Raw genomic sequence first — 16,726 nt, 5'->3', positions numbered from 1 at the left:
GCCGAATGAAAAATTACGAAGTTATTTCCGGGTTTTAGGACCGGCTGCTCGTTTCTTGTTACTGAAGTGTGGCAGTTAGACTAACAATTAGTCTAACAGCTTAGCTAATATACTTCTAAGCTATGTGTAATGTTACACTGTAAAGATAGCTGGCTATATAGCCATGCTTTACTGTTTTGGTTAAAGGCTATATTTAATCTGTGATTTATAGATGCTGAATAAATAATCTTGTTAGAAATTAATTAACATAAGAAACATTTGCAATAGATTTTAAGTTCATTTAATGATAATAAACTTTATTTATATAGTACCTTTCATGCAACCCATATCGTATGGAATATAATGGAGAGAGCGTTGAATTCATTGGGCACATCACTAATGCAGGAGAAAGACCATCTGCTGAAATCTGCTCCAGTTGCCAAGGCTGTGTCTGCATCAAAGTCTCCAATGCTCGAAGCCCCAGCCAATAGCGGGCTTCTTGTTATAAAAACGTTATGTGTTAACACTGAGGTGACTACCTCAATTAACTACCTCATTTTTGTGGTCAGTATGCACTTTGGCCAGATTCCATATTTGGCTATGCAGTAACTTCATAACATTATTGATTGCCAGCCTGGGCACAACCACCTCTAAATGGACTGGCCCATTCTCTCAAGACTGGTCAAATAATGCTGATGCACTCTCTTTGAGCTCATCCCACCCAGATATACCATTCTAAACCAGTGGACCAGGAAGTCCTGCAGCTGGAAGACTACAGACCAGTGGTCAGGGCTGGCCCGTGGCATAAACGCTCTATGCACTTGTTTAGGGCCACAACCGCTAGGGGGGGCCACACGATCCAATGTTTATCTAAGGTAAATAACATTGTTTTCGTAATTACGTTATTCATCCCCCATCTCAGAACTAGTGGTATAAATTTTAAATGGAATGGCAACAGAACATTTCGCAACAATGTAATGTAAGAAGGGTTTTACCAAGCAACACGCCCCCCCCACCCCCCCGCTCGAACGCAGCCCAGATTTCAGATTTGTTTAGGGCCACCATAATCCAAGGGCCGGCCCTGCCAGTGGTGTCCAGTCTTCTCTGAAAAAGGCCGGTGTAGGTGCAGGTTTTGTTGAACACAGCAGTAAACAATCCATTGTACTTATCAAGATCTTGACAGGGCAAAGTGCTGGGGAATGGTGCTTGGCAAAAACAAAAGTCTGTACCCACATCTGCCCTTTTTTTAATGAGATTTCACAGTCCTGCAATAAAGAAACTTCCATCAGAGTTTCAGGATATTTAGGGAGCTTATTCTTTGAGCATTACAGCACAGTCCTTCAAGGTTGCAAGTTTATGATGTAATTTTTTGTGCTGAGAAGCCCAAAAATCACTACTTCCGCTGGCACGTGCTAGGAGAGCAATCCTCGCCCCTTGATTTATTCAGGTTTTTCCTTTAATTTGTTACCTGTGTGTGTGTGTGTGTGTGTGTGTGTGTGTATGTATATGTGTATATATATATATATGTACAGTATATACAGTGCCTTTGGAAAGTATTCAAACCCAGTCATTTTTTCCACATTTTGTTACATTACAGCCTTATTCTAAAATTGATTTAATACATTTTTATTCTCATCAATCTGCACACAATACCCCATAATGACAAAGCAAAAACATGTTTTCAGAAATTTTTGCTAATTTATTAAAAATAAAATAAAAACAATACATTTATGTTACAAAATAAAAAAATGGTTTAACTTATAAGTGCAGTTTTTGTATGTTTTGTGACTGAAGAATAAAGAAGGAATCATAATTTGTTTCCATTCAAAATTAAAATTGAATGGGAAAATATTGTGAGTGTATCGAATCATGAACCCATGTGTCGTACTGAAATCGTTACATCCCTAACTCTCACAACATGATTTGTCATGCAAAGATAGTTCTGGTGACTACATCCAGGTTTCCTCAAGGATTTTCACTGAGTGAGTTTTGCCTTCTTTTTGAGGATTTTTCTGTTTGCTGGATAGACACGGCCATTTTATCCTGTCAAGAAATATGCAAAAGCAAGCACATTATTATCATGAAAACAATTAGCATCATCACCATCTTCACCATGGTAGCATCGTGGTCACCACTGTCATTAGCATTAACACAATATCTAGCCTCTTCATTATCACCAGTAGCATCATTGTCTTCAGCAGCACCACAACAATCACCATGATATTATAACATGATCTGCACCAGTCACTTGCAGCTACATCACCACCATGATTATCCCAGGAATCTCCGCCACCACGGCTGTCCCAGGAATCGCAAACACCACCACCATTATCCTCCTGAGACCCAACAGAAAAAGTTTTTAATATTTATGTTTTTTTGACAAAATGACATGGATGTCCTGGATGACATTAGACATTTTGCCGTGAAAGTATTTAAAAATATATTTATTTTATTTTCTTGTGAATGTCCCTTTCTGCAACATAGCTCAGGAGGTAAGAGCGGTTGTCTGGCAGTTGGAGGGTTGCCGGTTCGATCCCCTGCCCTGGGCATGTCGAAGTGTCCCTGAGCAAGACACCCAACCCCTAATTGCTCTGGTGAATGAGAGGCATCAATTGTAAAGCGCTTTGGATAAAAGCGCTATATAAATGCAGTCCATTTACCATTCTTTGTAGGTTACAGCATAGAAGAATATAAGGTTCTTCAGATTATGACCACCGGAGACAGAGGATAAAAATGAATTGCTGGGTCTCAAGAGGACATTATCCCAGGAAACACCACCACCATGATTATCCCAGGAATTACTCTCACTGAGATTATGCCAGAAATCATTACCATCACCACCATTATGATCACAAGTATCATCACTGCCATGGTCAGTACCAGCATGACGTGACCCACCGCTCTCTTTTTGGCATCTGCTCTATAGTCTCCGGCAAGGGGAGCCCAAAGCTCTCTGGTAGAAAGAGAACGCTGACCGCTGATATAATGGTGAGGCTTCCCAGCAGAATGTAAGGCAAATTCTTGTTATATGTACCTGAGGGGGTAAAAAAAAAAGGTAGCTGTGTGAGCTCACAGTGGGACAGTGCACAGGAGAGTTAGGGAAGTGAATAACTTCAGCGTTAAGGGTTTGAATCTTAGATTAAGGAAAATGGGGGGGGGGGGGGGGGGGGGGACAACCAGGTGATTAGTCGAATAGTTCTCATTTTTCATGCTGTGGGACCCTGGTTTTTGTTATAGCCAAGCTCTTGCTTGATTAATGTTAAATGCATGTGTTTAAGTTTAATAATTTTTTCCTTCAACTAGTCAACACAATGCAGGTTCGGCACAATGCAGGTCTTTGATTTATGTAAAATGCAATGCGAATATGGGACGTTTGTTCTTTGTGGCATGCATAGCTGTTTCTGACAGTGTGGCTTAAGAGGGTAAATGATCCCTCAAAGCAGTCATTCGAGCATTCCCTTACCCAGGTGGACAAAGTATGGAGCGATGGCAGCACCCACTCGAGAGGCCGTACTGCAGGTCCCCACCGCGGTGTTTCTCATTATGGTGGGGTACAGCTCTCCTGTATAAGGGTATATCAAGGCGCTTGCACTGGCCAAACAAAATTTCCCTATCATTTCAAGTGAAATAGCCAGGGAGGGCAGATCTGCAAACAAAGTGGATAGGTTTGTGTGAGAACAAATGAAGTGGGGGAGTATGGGACTGGGTCACTGTCCACAAAATCAGAGGGGAGGCAGTGAAAGTCATACCTGAAGGTACAAGCTGAATGAGGAAAAGAATTGCGCCTCCTATGAGCATCTTGACGATAGAGCACAGCCTTCTGGGTAAATATTGGAGGGCCAACCAGCTGGCAGTATAAGCTGGGATCTCAGTGGCAGCGGAGATGAAACAGTTTAGATAAGGGTCTCCATGTAGTTTGGATGTGTTCAGGGACAGGCCAAAGTAACCTACATTTAGAGTAAACCTGAAATTAAAAGCAGATAATTATCTGAAAGGCATACCACTGAGATGGAAAGTAGTGTAGCTGAATTTGTTTTGAGAGAAATCCAGCTGAGCTAATGGATCCATAGAACTTTTTGCAAACCTGTAAATACAATTCTTCAAGGTGCTGATACTGTTCTTAAAAATGTGCAATGTTGCTGCTGCATCTTGTCTATTCACCAGTGTCCACACACTCTTAGGGAAAAGGGTTCTGAATATTTTTTCTTGAAAGTGCCAGGCTAAAACCATTTATATTTGAAGTGCCATTTTTAAAGAAGGTTCCTGAAGTGTTCTTTGCAAATAAAACAGGTTCTATCAAGAATTATTTTTTTTTTAACCTTTCCTGGAAGAGTTTCTTCGCAGATTCTTTGCAGACTGAAAAAGTTCTACTTGAAAGGCAAAACAATTTTAATCTGAATAAACCTTTTCTCTTGTAAATTGTTTTTGCTTAAACACCAGGTATTATTCCGTAATCTGAGAACAATTTTTATGCATGGGTGTTAGGAAAAGATCCTTACCTACAAAGACTCAAGCATTTACCCATGAGTTACGCTTCATTTGTGAATGTTTGTTCATGTATCTGGGATCCTCTTCAATTCCCTTTACTTGTATTCTTCCATCATTTCATCCCAGTCAATACAGTTAATTAATTGTGTTGCCAAGTGTGTATTGACATTTGCTGACTAAGTTAATTGGTTAAACCCTCCATAAAATATGGATCAAAAAGAGTGGGATTGTGTGTAAGTATGTTAAGGCAAAGGAGAGTGTCATTAGCAGGGAGGCAATGGGTTAAGCAAGCAGCATTTGTATGTTGTCGCTCTTTATGTGTTTCATAATGCATGATACATAATAAATTACAGTAACAGTGCCAAGAATAACCTTTTGCCCCCTTCCTGATTTCCTCTGTTATTGCATATATGTTACAATGAGTGGTTTTAAATCTTTAGACAAAAAGTAATATTAGCCTGAGGGAAACTGAATGAAGACCTTTTTTAAATTATTATTGCATTTATTTATTGAAAAAAGTAAACAAACACCTGTATCTCATAATTGCCCATGTCTAATTGATAATTACATTCAGCTGATTGAACAAAGACATACTGGATTGCAGCCACTCTGGTGAACCTACACCTCACTCATATTGAACCTTACCAACAGAATGAAGTAGGGACCACTGGTACACCACCACCAGTACACTATGCCATGATCAAAGGAAATTCCAGAAGAGATGAGAAGAAGAATTGTTGAAATATATCAGTCTGGAAAGGGGTACAAAGCCATTTCTAGGACTCCACCTAGCCACAGTCATTATCTCCAAATGGAAAATACTTGGAACAGTAGTGAATCTTCCCAGGAGTGGCCAGCCTGCTAAAATTTCACCAAGGGCACAGTAAGTGACAAAAGTTTCCAGAAGAACTGCAGGCCTCTAACTCACCTAAAGTTCATGACTCCACAATAAGAAAGCGGCTAGGCAAAAAGGGGATTCATGGAAGAGTAGCAAGGCAGAAACCACTGCTAACCAAGGGAACCATCAATGCTCGTCTTACATTTGCAAAAAAAGCACCTGGATGATCCCCAAGCCTTTTTTGATAATCTTCTATGGACAAATTAGTCAAAAGTATAACATTTCAGACGGCATGTGTCCAGTTATGTCTGGTGCAAAGCCAATACAGCACTTAACAGTAAGAATGTCATACCAACAGTCAAACGTGGTGGTATTGTGATGGCGTGAGGATGCTTTCCTGCCTCCGGACCTGGACAACCTGCCATTATTGAAGGAACCATGAATTCTTCTTTGTACCAGAAAATTCTTAAGGAGAATGTCCAGTCATCTGTCCTTTAGCTGAAGCTATGCTTAATTGGGTTTTGCAGCAAGTCAGTGATTCAAAACACAAAAGTAAGTCCACATCTGAATGGCTGGAAAGAAACATTTAAAGTTTTGGAGTGGCCTAGTCAAAGTCCTGACTTGAACCCTGTAGAGATGCAGTGGCAGGACCTGAAATAAGCAGTTCATGCTCGAAAATCTGCAAATTTGTCTGAACCATGCTGTTATGCAAAGAAGAGTGGGCTAAAATTCCTCCACAGTGATCTGAAAGACTATATCAGATTATAGGAAGCGTTGCAGTTATTGCTGCTGAAGTTTTTTAAATGCGTTTTGTGTTTGCTTGGTTTTCCTTTTTCTAATATTACATTTTGTCTAAGGATTTGAAACCATTCAGTGTGCCAGATATGCAATGATAGAGGAAACCAAGAAGTGGGCAAGTACTTTTTCATGGCACTGTAACTTGTCACTTCTGTTGAATGTGCAGTGCACATGTACATTTTATGTGCTCTCTTGGGGTACATCAAGAGTGATGTACAGTAGTGGAGAACATCAGTGTTACTCTCAGGAATACAAAAAATTGGCATCACCGAGAATGGTGGCAGACTGTGCTGTGGCTCTGCTTGTTAGGGATGCTTACCACACTAGACAAAATATTAGCGTGATGTGACGGATGTTACTGGTCTTCAGGAGTTCAAGAAAGCCATGGAATTCCTCTCTTTTAAATTGTTCCTTTTCACCCTACAGAAAACAGTGTTAATATCACTGTGGTCCTGCACTTTTGATGAATGTTTTAGATTTTTAAAAGCTGTGTTGTCGATCAAAAATGAAAAAATAATGGATTTGAATTCACTGATGCAATTATGTGTTTTTAACCCCTTAAGTCGCAACCGGCCCGTATAAATGCTGGAGTGTGTTTATTTGCATTCATTCAGTTTTTTATGGTGTAATTAGTCTGGACATGCAATATAACATGTAAGTGTACAGTTCTATGTCTACAAACTATTTTATGAAGCCAATGTTTTAGCGACAACAGTTCCTTGTTTTGTAACGTGGGGTGGCAAAACAAGCTTGGGGTGTCCTCACCTCCAATGCGTTTTGGAAATCTACCGACACAAATCATGATCAAATCAGTATCTTTATCACAAATTTTATCTTCAGTTTGTATAGACTGTCTGAAACTGCACGAAAAGGACACTTATTGTGTCTCCTGCTTAAACAAACCATACATTTTTCAGTACACAAGCTGAAAATGTTACGCACTGGCAGTAAATCTCCTTTACGTTTTATGCCGAAAACGGTTGTTTTGCAATTAAATCGAAGACATTTGCAGGCACAAATCACTGGTCTGAGTATTCCTGAGGAGGACAGTGAAAATAGCTTTGACTCCACAGCAGAGGGCATGTTTAATGAAGGATCCCATTTTATATTGGTGTGCATCTAAATATATTCTCAAAATATATTTATTATTCTTCAGTATGCTTATAAATAAGGAATAGGCCTGATTTTGACTAAACTATGTGACGTGAAATTGTGGGACACGTATGACATGTTGCTGGGGTGGGGTATTTGACAAGAACTTCAGTCATTGGATTAGTAAACTAGATAGCTAATATAGCTATTTTCTACAATCTTCCTGTATTGCTGCTAGAGGTGGCAAGGGAGAGCAAGGAGAGCACACATCATCTTCCCCTAGCATACAGTATACAGTATAGTATTTTATACCTCTAAACATCTGTAATAATGTTTGGTTACCGGGTGTCCTTCTGGAGTCCTTTTGGCTTTTTTGGAAACCCCCATAGACATATCTTTTTAAAAAACAATGTTATGTTTAGCACCTTTACAAAATAATTTCCTTCGTTAAAATGTGTATTGTCTATGCGTGGCGTGCACCGTCATCTCCCTCCCCACAAGCACTTTGTATCTGAATTACATTTTTTTCTGTTCCTTCTTAAATTTGATATTTGAATTTGCTGAGAAGTGCACAGAAAAGTGTCTGGTGTTAGTGTGAGGAGGAGCAGACTTGGGACCTCTGTTTCGGCGAAGATGACCTCCGGGGCTGTGACTCTGTTCTTCTTGGCAGCATCTCTCAAAATGGCCTCTGCCTCCTCCACCCGGCCCTGAGAGAGAAGCCATCGGGGGGACTCCGGGATGAACCTGCATTACAGGGTTAGCTAGCTTTAGCTTAGTGGTGGTGGAATAGACCTATGCTAGCCCCTGCTAGCACAGCACCAGCAAGTTTCAGTCTGCTCTAGCCTGCAGTGGAGGCATGGCATAATTTTCATAATATAAGCAGGCATATTCACGAACGCATCAATTCATTGTCCCTTTATTATATTATATTTATATTTTATTATCAATTTTATTTATTATATGCATAATAGTAGTGACTGAACATGGTTGCTTTTTAATAATTTAAAGCACAGAACTACAACAAATCACTGATCGCCTTGGCTGCATCCCAGACTTACCCAGCGACCAAGCAAAGTTGTCAACGAAATTCTGTAGCAAAAGTGAATATGAGAGGTATGGAGGTTTGCTATTTGACATTGTGGTGCCCTCAAATAAAGGGGGGGGGGGGCAGTGTATAAAAAGTGCTGTAATTTCTACATGTTGAAACCAAATAAAAATAAATAAATACCCTTTAATAAAATACAAATCTAAAACTGGAGTACAGAACCAAATCATCAAGAAGAAATTAGTCTTTGTCCCAAACGTTTTGGAGTTTACTATCTGTGGATGCATGCCCACTCATTTATTTGGTTGTTTGTTAGGTTTTAAGTGTGAATCACACTAACGTGTCCTTACAAGAAACATTTTGTCTGCAAAGGACAAACAGCTGAGGGAACATATGCACGTTTTCTAACCCTTAATTTGTATGAACCCAGACTTACCACCAAAGCGGGATGTAGACCACGCTTGGCAAAGACATGACAATTAGGAGCGTCCTCCAATCCCTGCAAAAGTAGGCAAAGAGTGGCAGCATCATGTAGCCAAAAGCAAAGAAGCCACACACTCCCAGGGAGCCGTAAATCATCCGCGGAGGCCCAGTCAGGATCTCTGTTCCTGAGGGGGGTGGACAGGAAACCATTTCAACATTGGTTGTTCAAGTAACTGGACCGCAACAGCAGGGCCAGCCCTACAAACGCGAATGTCTGTGACTGAGTGAGTGATGAAGTTACACCATTGGTCAGCCGAGTTATGACGTTACACCATTGGTCGGCCGGATCACATGTGTTAGGTCCGGCCATATACTAGATTTTGAACTGGTCTTGTTTATAAAGAAATTGTATCATAAAACTGAAGGTAAAGCCCGGTGCATGTAGACATAATTGTGTGTGGATTATATAAGCTCTGGAGGTGCTCCGTTTACCCAGTACGAATGCGGCCACGTAGTTGGAGATCTGTCCCAGTCCTACGATAAAGAAGAGCACAGAGAAGACCTCCCATGATGGTGAGAACACCTGACTGAAGGTAAAGAGCGTCTGAATCGCCATGGTAATGAAAAGGATTGGCTTTCTCCCAAACCTGCAGAGAGAGTGGGAGAGATCCGTTCGTCTAGCCCACCAATCTCAAAGAGTTCAACTATCCAATTTAGGTTATTTAATCTTTAACTACATTTATTGGCTTAACTCCTCTTTCACCACCTCAGCTGGTGTATAGTCAATGTTCTGGCACACGTCAATGTTCTGGCACACAATTTGCTGTAAAGAACACTTTGAAACCATGATATAAAGGGCTCTATATGAGTGTAATCTATTGTTACTACTGAACAAAAAAAAAAGATATAAAAATCCACCTGTCTGAAAGTTGTCCAGAAAAAAAAGACCCAGACAGCACACCGAAGAAGTAGATGGAGGTAGTGAAGGGCTGTTTCCATTCATTGTCACAAACGAGGTCAAACTGAAAAAGAGTACATACAATCACAACGAAAGGGTTGCAATCTCTGATAACTGTGTGGTTGAACAGTAAAGAGGTTACAGTTCAGCTCACTCACAGTACAGGATCAGTACTGCTGTGCTGTGGTTGGCTTTGGGATGAATCCTCCAACTTCAATTACCTCTAGCTCAAGTCAGAACGAGTGTATTACGGTAGTCTGCCTTGATCAGCGATTATCTCTTCTACAGACTGTTCGGAATATATCTGAGTTACCAATAATGTCCTAAGATTCAGAATCAATATTTCACTGTCCATTTCTGTCATCTTTTCAGCCAAATGCTGTCCATTTCTGTCATCTTTTCAAGCTAAAGGTATAATAGCAGAGCTGTTGTCGTCCACCTATTGTGGAACAGAATTAATTTTCTGGCGTAACGTCTGGTGTGTCTGTCAGGAGTGATCAATTTGTCAAATTTGTAGGCATACCAAAACCAATTTCAGCTTAATTTACAGAAAAACCTCTAGACTAAAAAGAATTGGTCTAATATCTTTGGAGGATGTTGTTATGTGTTGCTTAGCCTTTAAAACTAACGCTACTACATTCATTTTTTTGGCAAAATTAAACAAGATAAGGTGCAACACCTGTTGCTATACCTTTTTACTCTACCTTTATTTTTAAAAGAATGTATCTATTACATAATGACCATTCAAATAAATCATACAAAATAGGCGGTATGTGAAAACTCATACCCAGTTAAAAGTTGACAGTATGCTACTCAGTGAAATTATTGCACAGGAAATAATCAAAAACATTAGTTAGGCAACATCAAAGGTGGGGGCCTAACCTGCTGCATATAAAAAGCACTGAGGCTGCTGACTTGTATCTTACATGGAATACATTTCTCATGAAAAATATTTTATCTCCCTGAGACAAACCTAGAAAAATAAAGGTTTAACACACTTTTAAAGAATCCTTCATTTCATACTAGCTTCAGTATAATATTATATGCCTGTCAGCTGTGAAATGCGAGCTGCTCACCTCAGTGACTATGGTGGACTGGTAGATCTCCTTACTGTAGGTCCACCCATTAGAGCAGCCCTCGAGTGGCACTTCAGAGAGGTTGACATCCTTACTGGGGGACAGGCCCTGGGCTGAGAAGTTTGAGATCAGGTCCAGCCTGTATCTTGTGCACCTGCTGTACTCCGTCTCCCCGTTCACCACCTGTGTGGGAATGCTGGCCTGTCTCCACTCCTCAGTGATGTTAGCCGCCTCTGGGATCAGACAGCGATGGGGTGGGCTGTCTCCCAGGAACACGATGGAGAGAGCGTTGAATCCGTTTGGCACAGCACTGGCGCATAGCAGGAAAAAGACAATCTGCTGAAATCGGCCCCAGTTGCCGAGAAACGCTATCTCCCCATCGTAGTCTTCCATGCTCAAACCCTCAGCCTACACTGGGCTTTGTGTTAAACATTGTATATGAGACAATAGATAACATTTCTATTGTAGACTTTGGTCAGATTGCATTTGCGGCTATTCATTAACTTGATCTCATTAATGATTGACTGCTTTGTCATGGACACCTTTGAATGGAATGGCACATTCTCTCAGGACTGGTCAAGTAATTAGACCAACACTGACACACACCCGCTTTGAGCCCATCCCAACAAGCTATCCAGCTCTAAACCAGGCAACCAGGATTTATTTTATTTAACCTTCATGTACCCAGGGCGGGTTCGCTGAGCACGGATGCTCTTTTGCACGAACGCCCTGCTTCACACTCATACACATTCACACCTGGGAGCTGCCCAGTACAACCACAATCCTCTATTGCTGGCCACTGAGTAACTCCACTGGAGGGAGAGGACATTTTTTTTTCTTTAATTTTTAGCCAGTTGAATCAGGATGTCCTGGAGCTAGAAGACTACAGAGCAGGGATGCAGGTTTTTGCTAACATTGAAAAAACAGCCTACAGCAAGGGTCTCCAATCTTATTCGAAAAGGGCTGGTGTGGCTGCAGGTTTTGGTTTTAGCCCAGTACTAAGACATCTGATTCTACTTATCGAGGTCTGAATTGAAGACCATGATTATTTAATTAGTTCATCCGGGTGGCTTTAAAGTGATGGGCTAAAACAAAAGCCTGTACTCACACCGGCCCTTTTCGGGTAAGATTTGACATCCCTGCTATGGAGAAACTGAGTTGAGTTTTCACACGAGGGCCGTCTGGTAAGCATCACTCTTGAAGGGAAGCCGTTGCTGAAATCAAAACAGTTCTGTCTGAAAATGACAGTGAGCAAATTATTAATGTTTTTTTTTTTTTAAATCAGATTTTGATATTTTTTATCCACCTGTTTTAGTGTTTCTACATTGTCACGACTCCAACTTGTACAAAATGCCGGCACCAAACTTCTCACTAGAACTTGTCGCAGATCTTACAGTACTCCTACACTAGCCTCCCTGCACTGGCTGCCAGTTAGAATTGGGTTCAAAATCTTACTCATCACCTTTAAAACCACTAAACCTTGTTTTCATCTTGATACTATATGACTTTTCCTGGTGGGATTAAATGGTAAACATGCAATAAGGATAAGATAGATAGATAGATAGTTTATTGTCATTCCTTCTCTTTACAGGTTATGCAAAGAGTAGAATGAAATATAGTTCCCCCGGGGCCATAGTGCAATACTTAAAAATAGAAAAAAATTAAACAAGCAATAAAAATAGAACGTACAATAGTTATGTTTTCAGAAGACTTGTATCAACCTGTGTACAAAGGTGTTGTGTGGGGTCATTTTGACCCCATGTGCTGTCGCTGCATGAAATTCAAAGCTTTTTTTCACAATTTTTTGCGGTTGATTCTGGTGGCACGTTTTAAATTTCACAAACCTTCACTTGCTTCAGGCCTTAAAATGAGGCAAAAAATTTAAAATATTTTCAATATTTAAAGATAACATCCTTTTTCTGTTTACAGTCATTTTGTGCTTGTTTAAACTGTTAAGAGTCTATTTGACCCCAAACATAAAAATATATGAGGGTTAAGTGCTGCACATCTAGATAGCTTGCCCAAGAGGTCAAGGATATAGGTGGTGGGGGGGAAAGTCTGTTATACATGATTTACATTACCTATCTTCATAAAGCATTATGAACAGGGTTTAAAATTAACACCCACCAAGCACCAAATGTGAGTAAATATTCTCTCTGGCTGGTAAATCGTGCAGCCCAGCCCACCACTCTGTCGCGTAAAATAAATAAATAAATAAATAAATAAATAAATAGGGGGCGACATAGCTCAGGAGGTAAGAGCGATTGTCTGGCAGTCGGTGGGTTGCCGGTTCAAACCCCACCCTGGCATGTTGAAGTGTCCCTGAGCAAGACACCTAACCCCTAACTGCTCTGGCGAATGAGAGGCATCAATTGTAAAGCACTTTGGATAAAAGCGCTATATAAATGCAGTCCATTTACCAAATAAATGGAACCCACAGGAGAAAGAGACCAAATCACTTGGTCCCGTAGAGACACCGTAGATTCTTCATCGTTGCAGTTCACCGTCTTATATTTCTGTGTGCAAACACACGGCTTTCTAACTGAACTACAGAGCAGAAATACTGAACAACACCTCTTGTTTTGTTAGCAGCTAAAATTTGTCAGCTAAAGATTTTCGATTTAGATAAAGCTAGTATCGTTGTCATGCTTTTGCAATTCAGATATTTGGCACAATTAAATAAAATTTCAGTAGTTAAATGTTTTCCATTTGGTGTAAAAAGAGACATACATCTACTAAATTCTCTTCAAAAATGTCACGGCTAATGGTTTTTCTCTCACTTGTATCGAAGTGATATAAAACCATTCAGAAGCAATACTGAATACACACATATTTTAACCAGGAGTACTACATCGGGGGAGAATGTCTCAAAGTTGTAATGTCTCAATTGCATTAAGATGTTTGATATTGGATTATATAAACATTGAGGTATTACTTATCTGAACTGTACCATATGTGCACTGTTGTTATTGGTCATAATATGTCAAATTATGTAATGCTTGTCTGTTTGCAACTTGCATCAGCTGAGGATCAAGACAGTGAAAAGGACTCAATAAAACAGTGAATTAAGTTTAGTGCCAGCAGATTGACCTCTAGCATCATAAAAACTATTCCTTGGAGATAAAACAAAAGCACAAATCCTGGTCCGTATCTTGATGTTAAACATATCTGTCTAACAAAAAAAAAATCCAGTGAAAATCACGTTTCCCCCAGCATGTCAAGAGTACACGTGAACTTTAAAAATCCCACTTATAAGATGTGGGGGGGGGGGAAACCTGTGTCGTTTATTTCAAGTCATGTGTTTTGTTTTCACGTGTTGAAAACGTGGAATTGCCATGTGAAGGTGCAAATTTCATGTGATTTCAGGTCACGTTTTGTTTTCGCGTGTGTAATGTTTGACCTGGTCCGGAGTCAGACTGTGACCGGGTGAATGGTAAGGGGAGCGAGTGTGGGAATGTGTGACGAAATGTCCTGCAAGCCTCCCCCGTCACTTCGGTCCCTGTCTGCCTGTCCAGATGTAACTGAAAGCTGGCTAGTTTTTGAAGGGTACTAGGCACGGGGCAGCTTTGAACGCTTCAGGAAATTAGCTGGCAGTCTGAAACCGAAAGTCTGAATAGGGTACCCGCAACGGAGATTTAAAACTCCACCCAGAATACCTTCAAAAATAAGAAACAAAACAAAACAAAAAAACAAGACCGGGTTAAAACCTAGTATATGGCTGGACCTAACACACGTGATCCGGCCGGCCAATGGTGTAACTTCATCACTCACTCACTCACTCAGTCACTCACTCAGTCAGTCACAGACATTCGCGTTTGATAGGGCTGGCCCCGCTGTTGCGGTCCAGCCAAAAAGTTGTGTCCCAATGGAAGGATTTGTAGTCCTGCTGGGAACAAACTAACTAACAGGATATTGAGCAGGTGAATAAGAGGTGAATAAATGTAATTCCATGCAGAGATACAAATTTCACATGACTTCATGTGACTTATTTTCAGGTTATTATCGACATTACATCCTTACCCAACCTCTCTGATCTTTTGCCACAGTGGTTGGGCGCGCTACCTACCTGTATATCCTGAGTCAGTGCTGCCACCTCCTGTGCATTTGTAGAGGTAAAACTACTAACTTGATTTTTTTTAAATAAAAAAACAACAAGGAAATAGTTCATGCATTTGTCTCACACTGTTTTTCTAGCAATGTGGTAAGGTGGTAAGAAGAAGGTGGTGCAGGAGAAAAACAACCGGAATACAAAGTAAAAATGAAGAACGAAGCCAAGTTTATTTACATTTATGGCAGTTGTCAAAAATACAGGAAATGCAGCCTGAATTCAGCGGATTTAATTTAAATACCCCTTCTTCGTCTTTGTTTATGACTGTGGATCGGGGTGGGGGGGGGTTGGCCACTATCATGGGTGCAACACGCAGATTTTAATTTTTTTCCCCCTGGTTTGGCAGCCATCCAGATGGATGGTGACTGAGTCGACAGCCCTCATCGCCTGTGCCCAGAACCGCCTCTGCTCCTGACCTCCACTGTCCTAATGTGACAAGTTGGCTGAAATAATCTAGGCGGCAGGCTAGACTGAATAGCCACTGTTTAAGTGGATCACATCAACTTTGAATCTTACACCACCTACTGGCCAAAAGATGATAACACAGGCATAATTTTTACACTACACATCCAGTACACTGCAGTGTTATGTTTGTTCTAACATCCTCCGCTTATATATAACAATGAGATTTTATATCAAAAAGTCAACACCATAGGCCACTAATATATTTGTTTTGTGACGTACAAACACAAAGGCCCATAACTTTCCATTCCATAAACTTTTATTCTGACAATGCACGCAATAGAAAGCTATATGACTGTTTAATTACATTGAATTGGCTGTTCAAACTTTTTCATGAGATAAAGATACATGAATCACAGGCTATGCAGTGTATTGTTGCAGAGTGCTATATAATTTTTTATCTTAAACTCATATTAAAGCTTACAAAGCTAAATTTACACTGTAGGTTTCATATTGTCCCAAGACATGCCAGTTCTTTTTTGTCCGCTGTAGGGGACATGAGCCTCTGGTCTTATTCTCAGGACAAATATTCTACTTGATAAAATTTAATTTTCCCTGCAATACATTTAAGACACTTGTATTGTGTCAAAAAATGAAAACACAAAGTTGTTGTTTTTTTTCTTTTTCTTTTTCTTCTTCTTCTACCAGATCAGAGGAATTAGCTGTACCTTTCAAACTGGTCATTAATTATGTAGAGCTGTACATATGACAGCGAATGGGACACGCATCTTTTTTAAGGTTCGAAAGTCTTTATCAACCACTTTGCTTTTTTATACATTTGGAGGGATGGTGGAACAGTGGACTCCCCCATAATGTTGGATAACGTCAAAGTTCAAGGCCGAAGGCATCAAAGAAAACTCAACTGAGTAATTAATTAATTGGGGGAACTTGGGGGAAATGATCTCACTGAATAAATGGTACAACCATAAGAACAAAGGTGTGACGTGCAAGCTGCCACCCTACTATACGTTTTTATGAGCTGTCAGGTTCGGTGTTCGCATACAGTACTGTACAACACAAAATCACTGCAAAATAACTGTTCATTCGCAGTTTATCAGTAATGACCAGTACTATCAGTTGTTTAAACACATATTACTCCTCCCCTTCTTGGCAACGTATTGCACATTGGGTAAAAAGTGAAAGCAAAACTTAAATGGAGCAATGCAGCACCGTGGCCATACATGTACTAACAAAGCTAAAGGTTCTTTGTTTTTATGAATTTCAACAAGATTATCCAATGGATTTTAAATGAAGAGATGATTTATTCATGCACTATATGATGTTCCTTTTCTAAGTGAGTACAAATTTAAACTATGAATAAGACAGTAATATGTGAGAAAGGTTTTCATACGTTAGCTGTTGTATTTGTTCAGAGTATTGCTTCTGAATGGTTTTATATCACTTCGATACAAGTGAGAGAAAAACCATTAGCCGTGACATTTTTGAAGAGAATTTAATA

The 16,726-nt window shown here is 40.1% G+C and overlaps 2 protein-coding genes and 1 long non-coding RNA gene across 4 annotated transcripts in view; 2 read left to right on the top strand and 1 right to left on the bottom strand.

Annotated features, from left to right (window-relative positions):
* The window catches only part of LOC118236697 (solute carrier family 22 member 5-like), a 45,890-nt gene extending 42,812 nt beyond the window's left edge, over window positions 1–3,078 (top strand). Inside the window, exon 12 of the mRNA XM_035435266.1 lies at window positions 2,652–3,078. Within this exon, the coding sequence (XP_035291157.1) occupies window positions 2,652–2,673 (22 nt within the window). The 3' untranslated portion in view covers window positions 2,674–3,078. The remainder of the gene's footprint in view (window positions 1–2,651) is intronic.
* LOC118236699 (solute carrier family 22 member 5-like) lies at window positions 1,857–11,090 on the bottom strand. Its single transcript, XM_035435270.1, has 10 exons — window positions 10,698–11,090; window positions 9,582–9,685; window positions 9,156–9,310; window positions 8,677–8,848; window positions 7,813–7,939; window positions 6,423–6,523; window positions 3,729–3,943; window positions 3,443–3,625; window positions 2,878–3,013; window positions 1,857–2,022 (listed from the first exon to the last, which is right to left on the bottom strand). The coding sequence occupies exons 1-10, from the start codon at window positions 11,088–11,090 to the stop codon at window positions 1,929–1,931; spliced, it is 1,680 nt and encodes a 559-aa protein (XP_035291161.1). The 3' UTR covers window positions 1,857–1,928.
* Window positions 11,091–16,228: 5,138 nt separating this feature from the next.
* LOC118236703 overlaps window positions 16,229–16,726 on the top strand; it is a 36,530-nt gene continuing 36,032 nt past the window's right edge. The window contains exon 1 of one of the 2 annotated variants that reach the window (XR_004767067.1): window positions 16,229–16,561. This is a non-coding gene — a long non-coding RNA (uncharacterized LOC118236703). The remainder of the gene's footprint in view (window positions 16,562–16,726) is intronic. The other variant, XR_004767066.1, reaches the window with a different exon arrangement.

This window comes from Anguilla anguilla, chromosome 9 (genome assembly GCF_013347855.1).
Source record: "Anguilla anguilla isolate fAngAng1 chromosome 9, fAngAng1.pri, whole genome shotgun sequence".
Lineage (NCBI taxonomy): Eukaryota > Metazoa > Chordata > Actinopteri > Anguilliformes > Anguillidae > Anguilla > Anguilla anguilla.
This window is presented reverse-complemented; position numbering and strand designations above follow the sequence as displayed.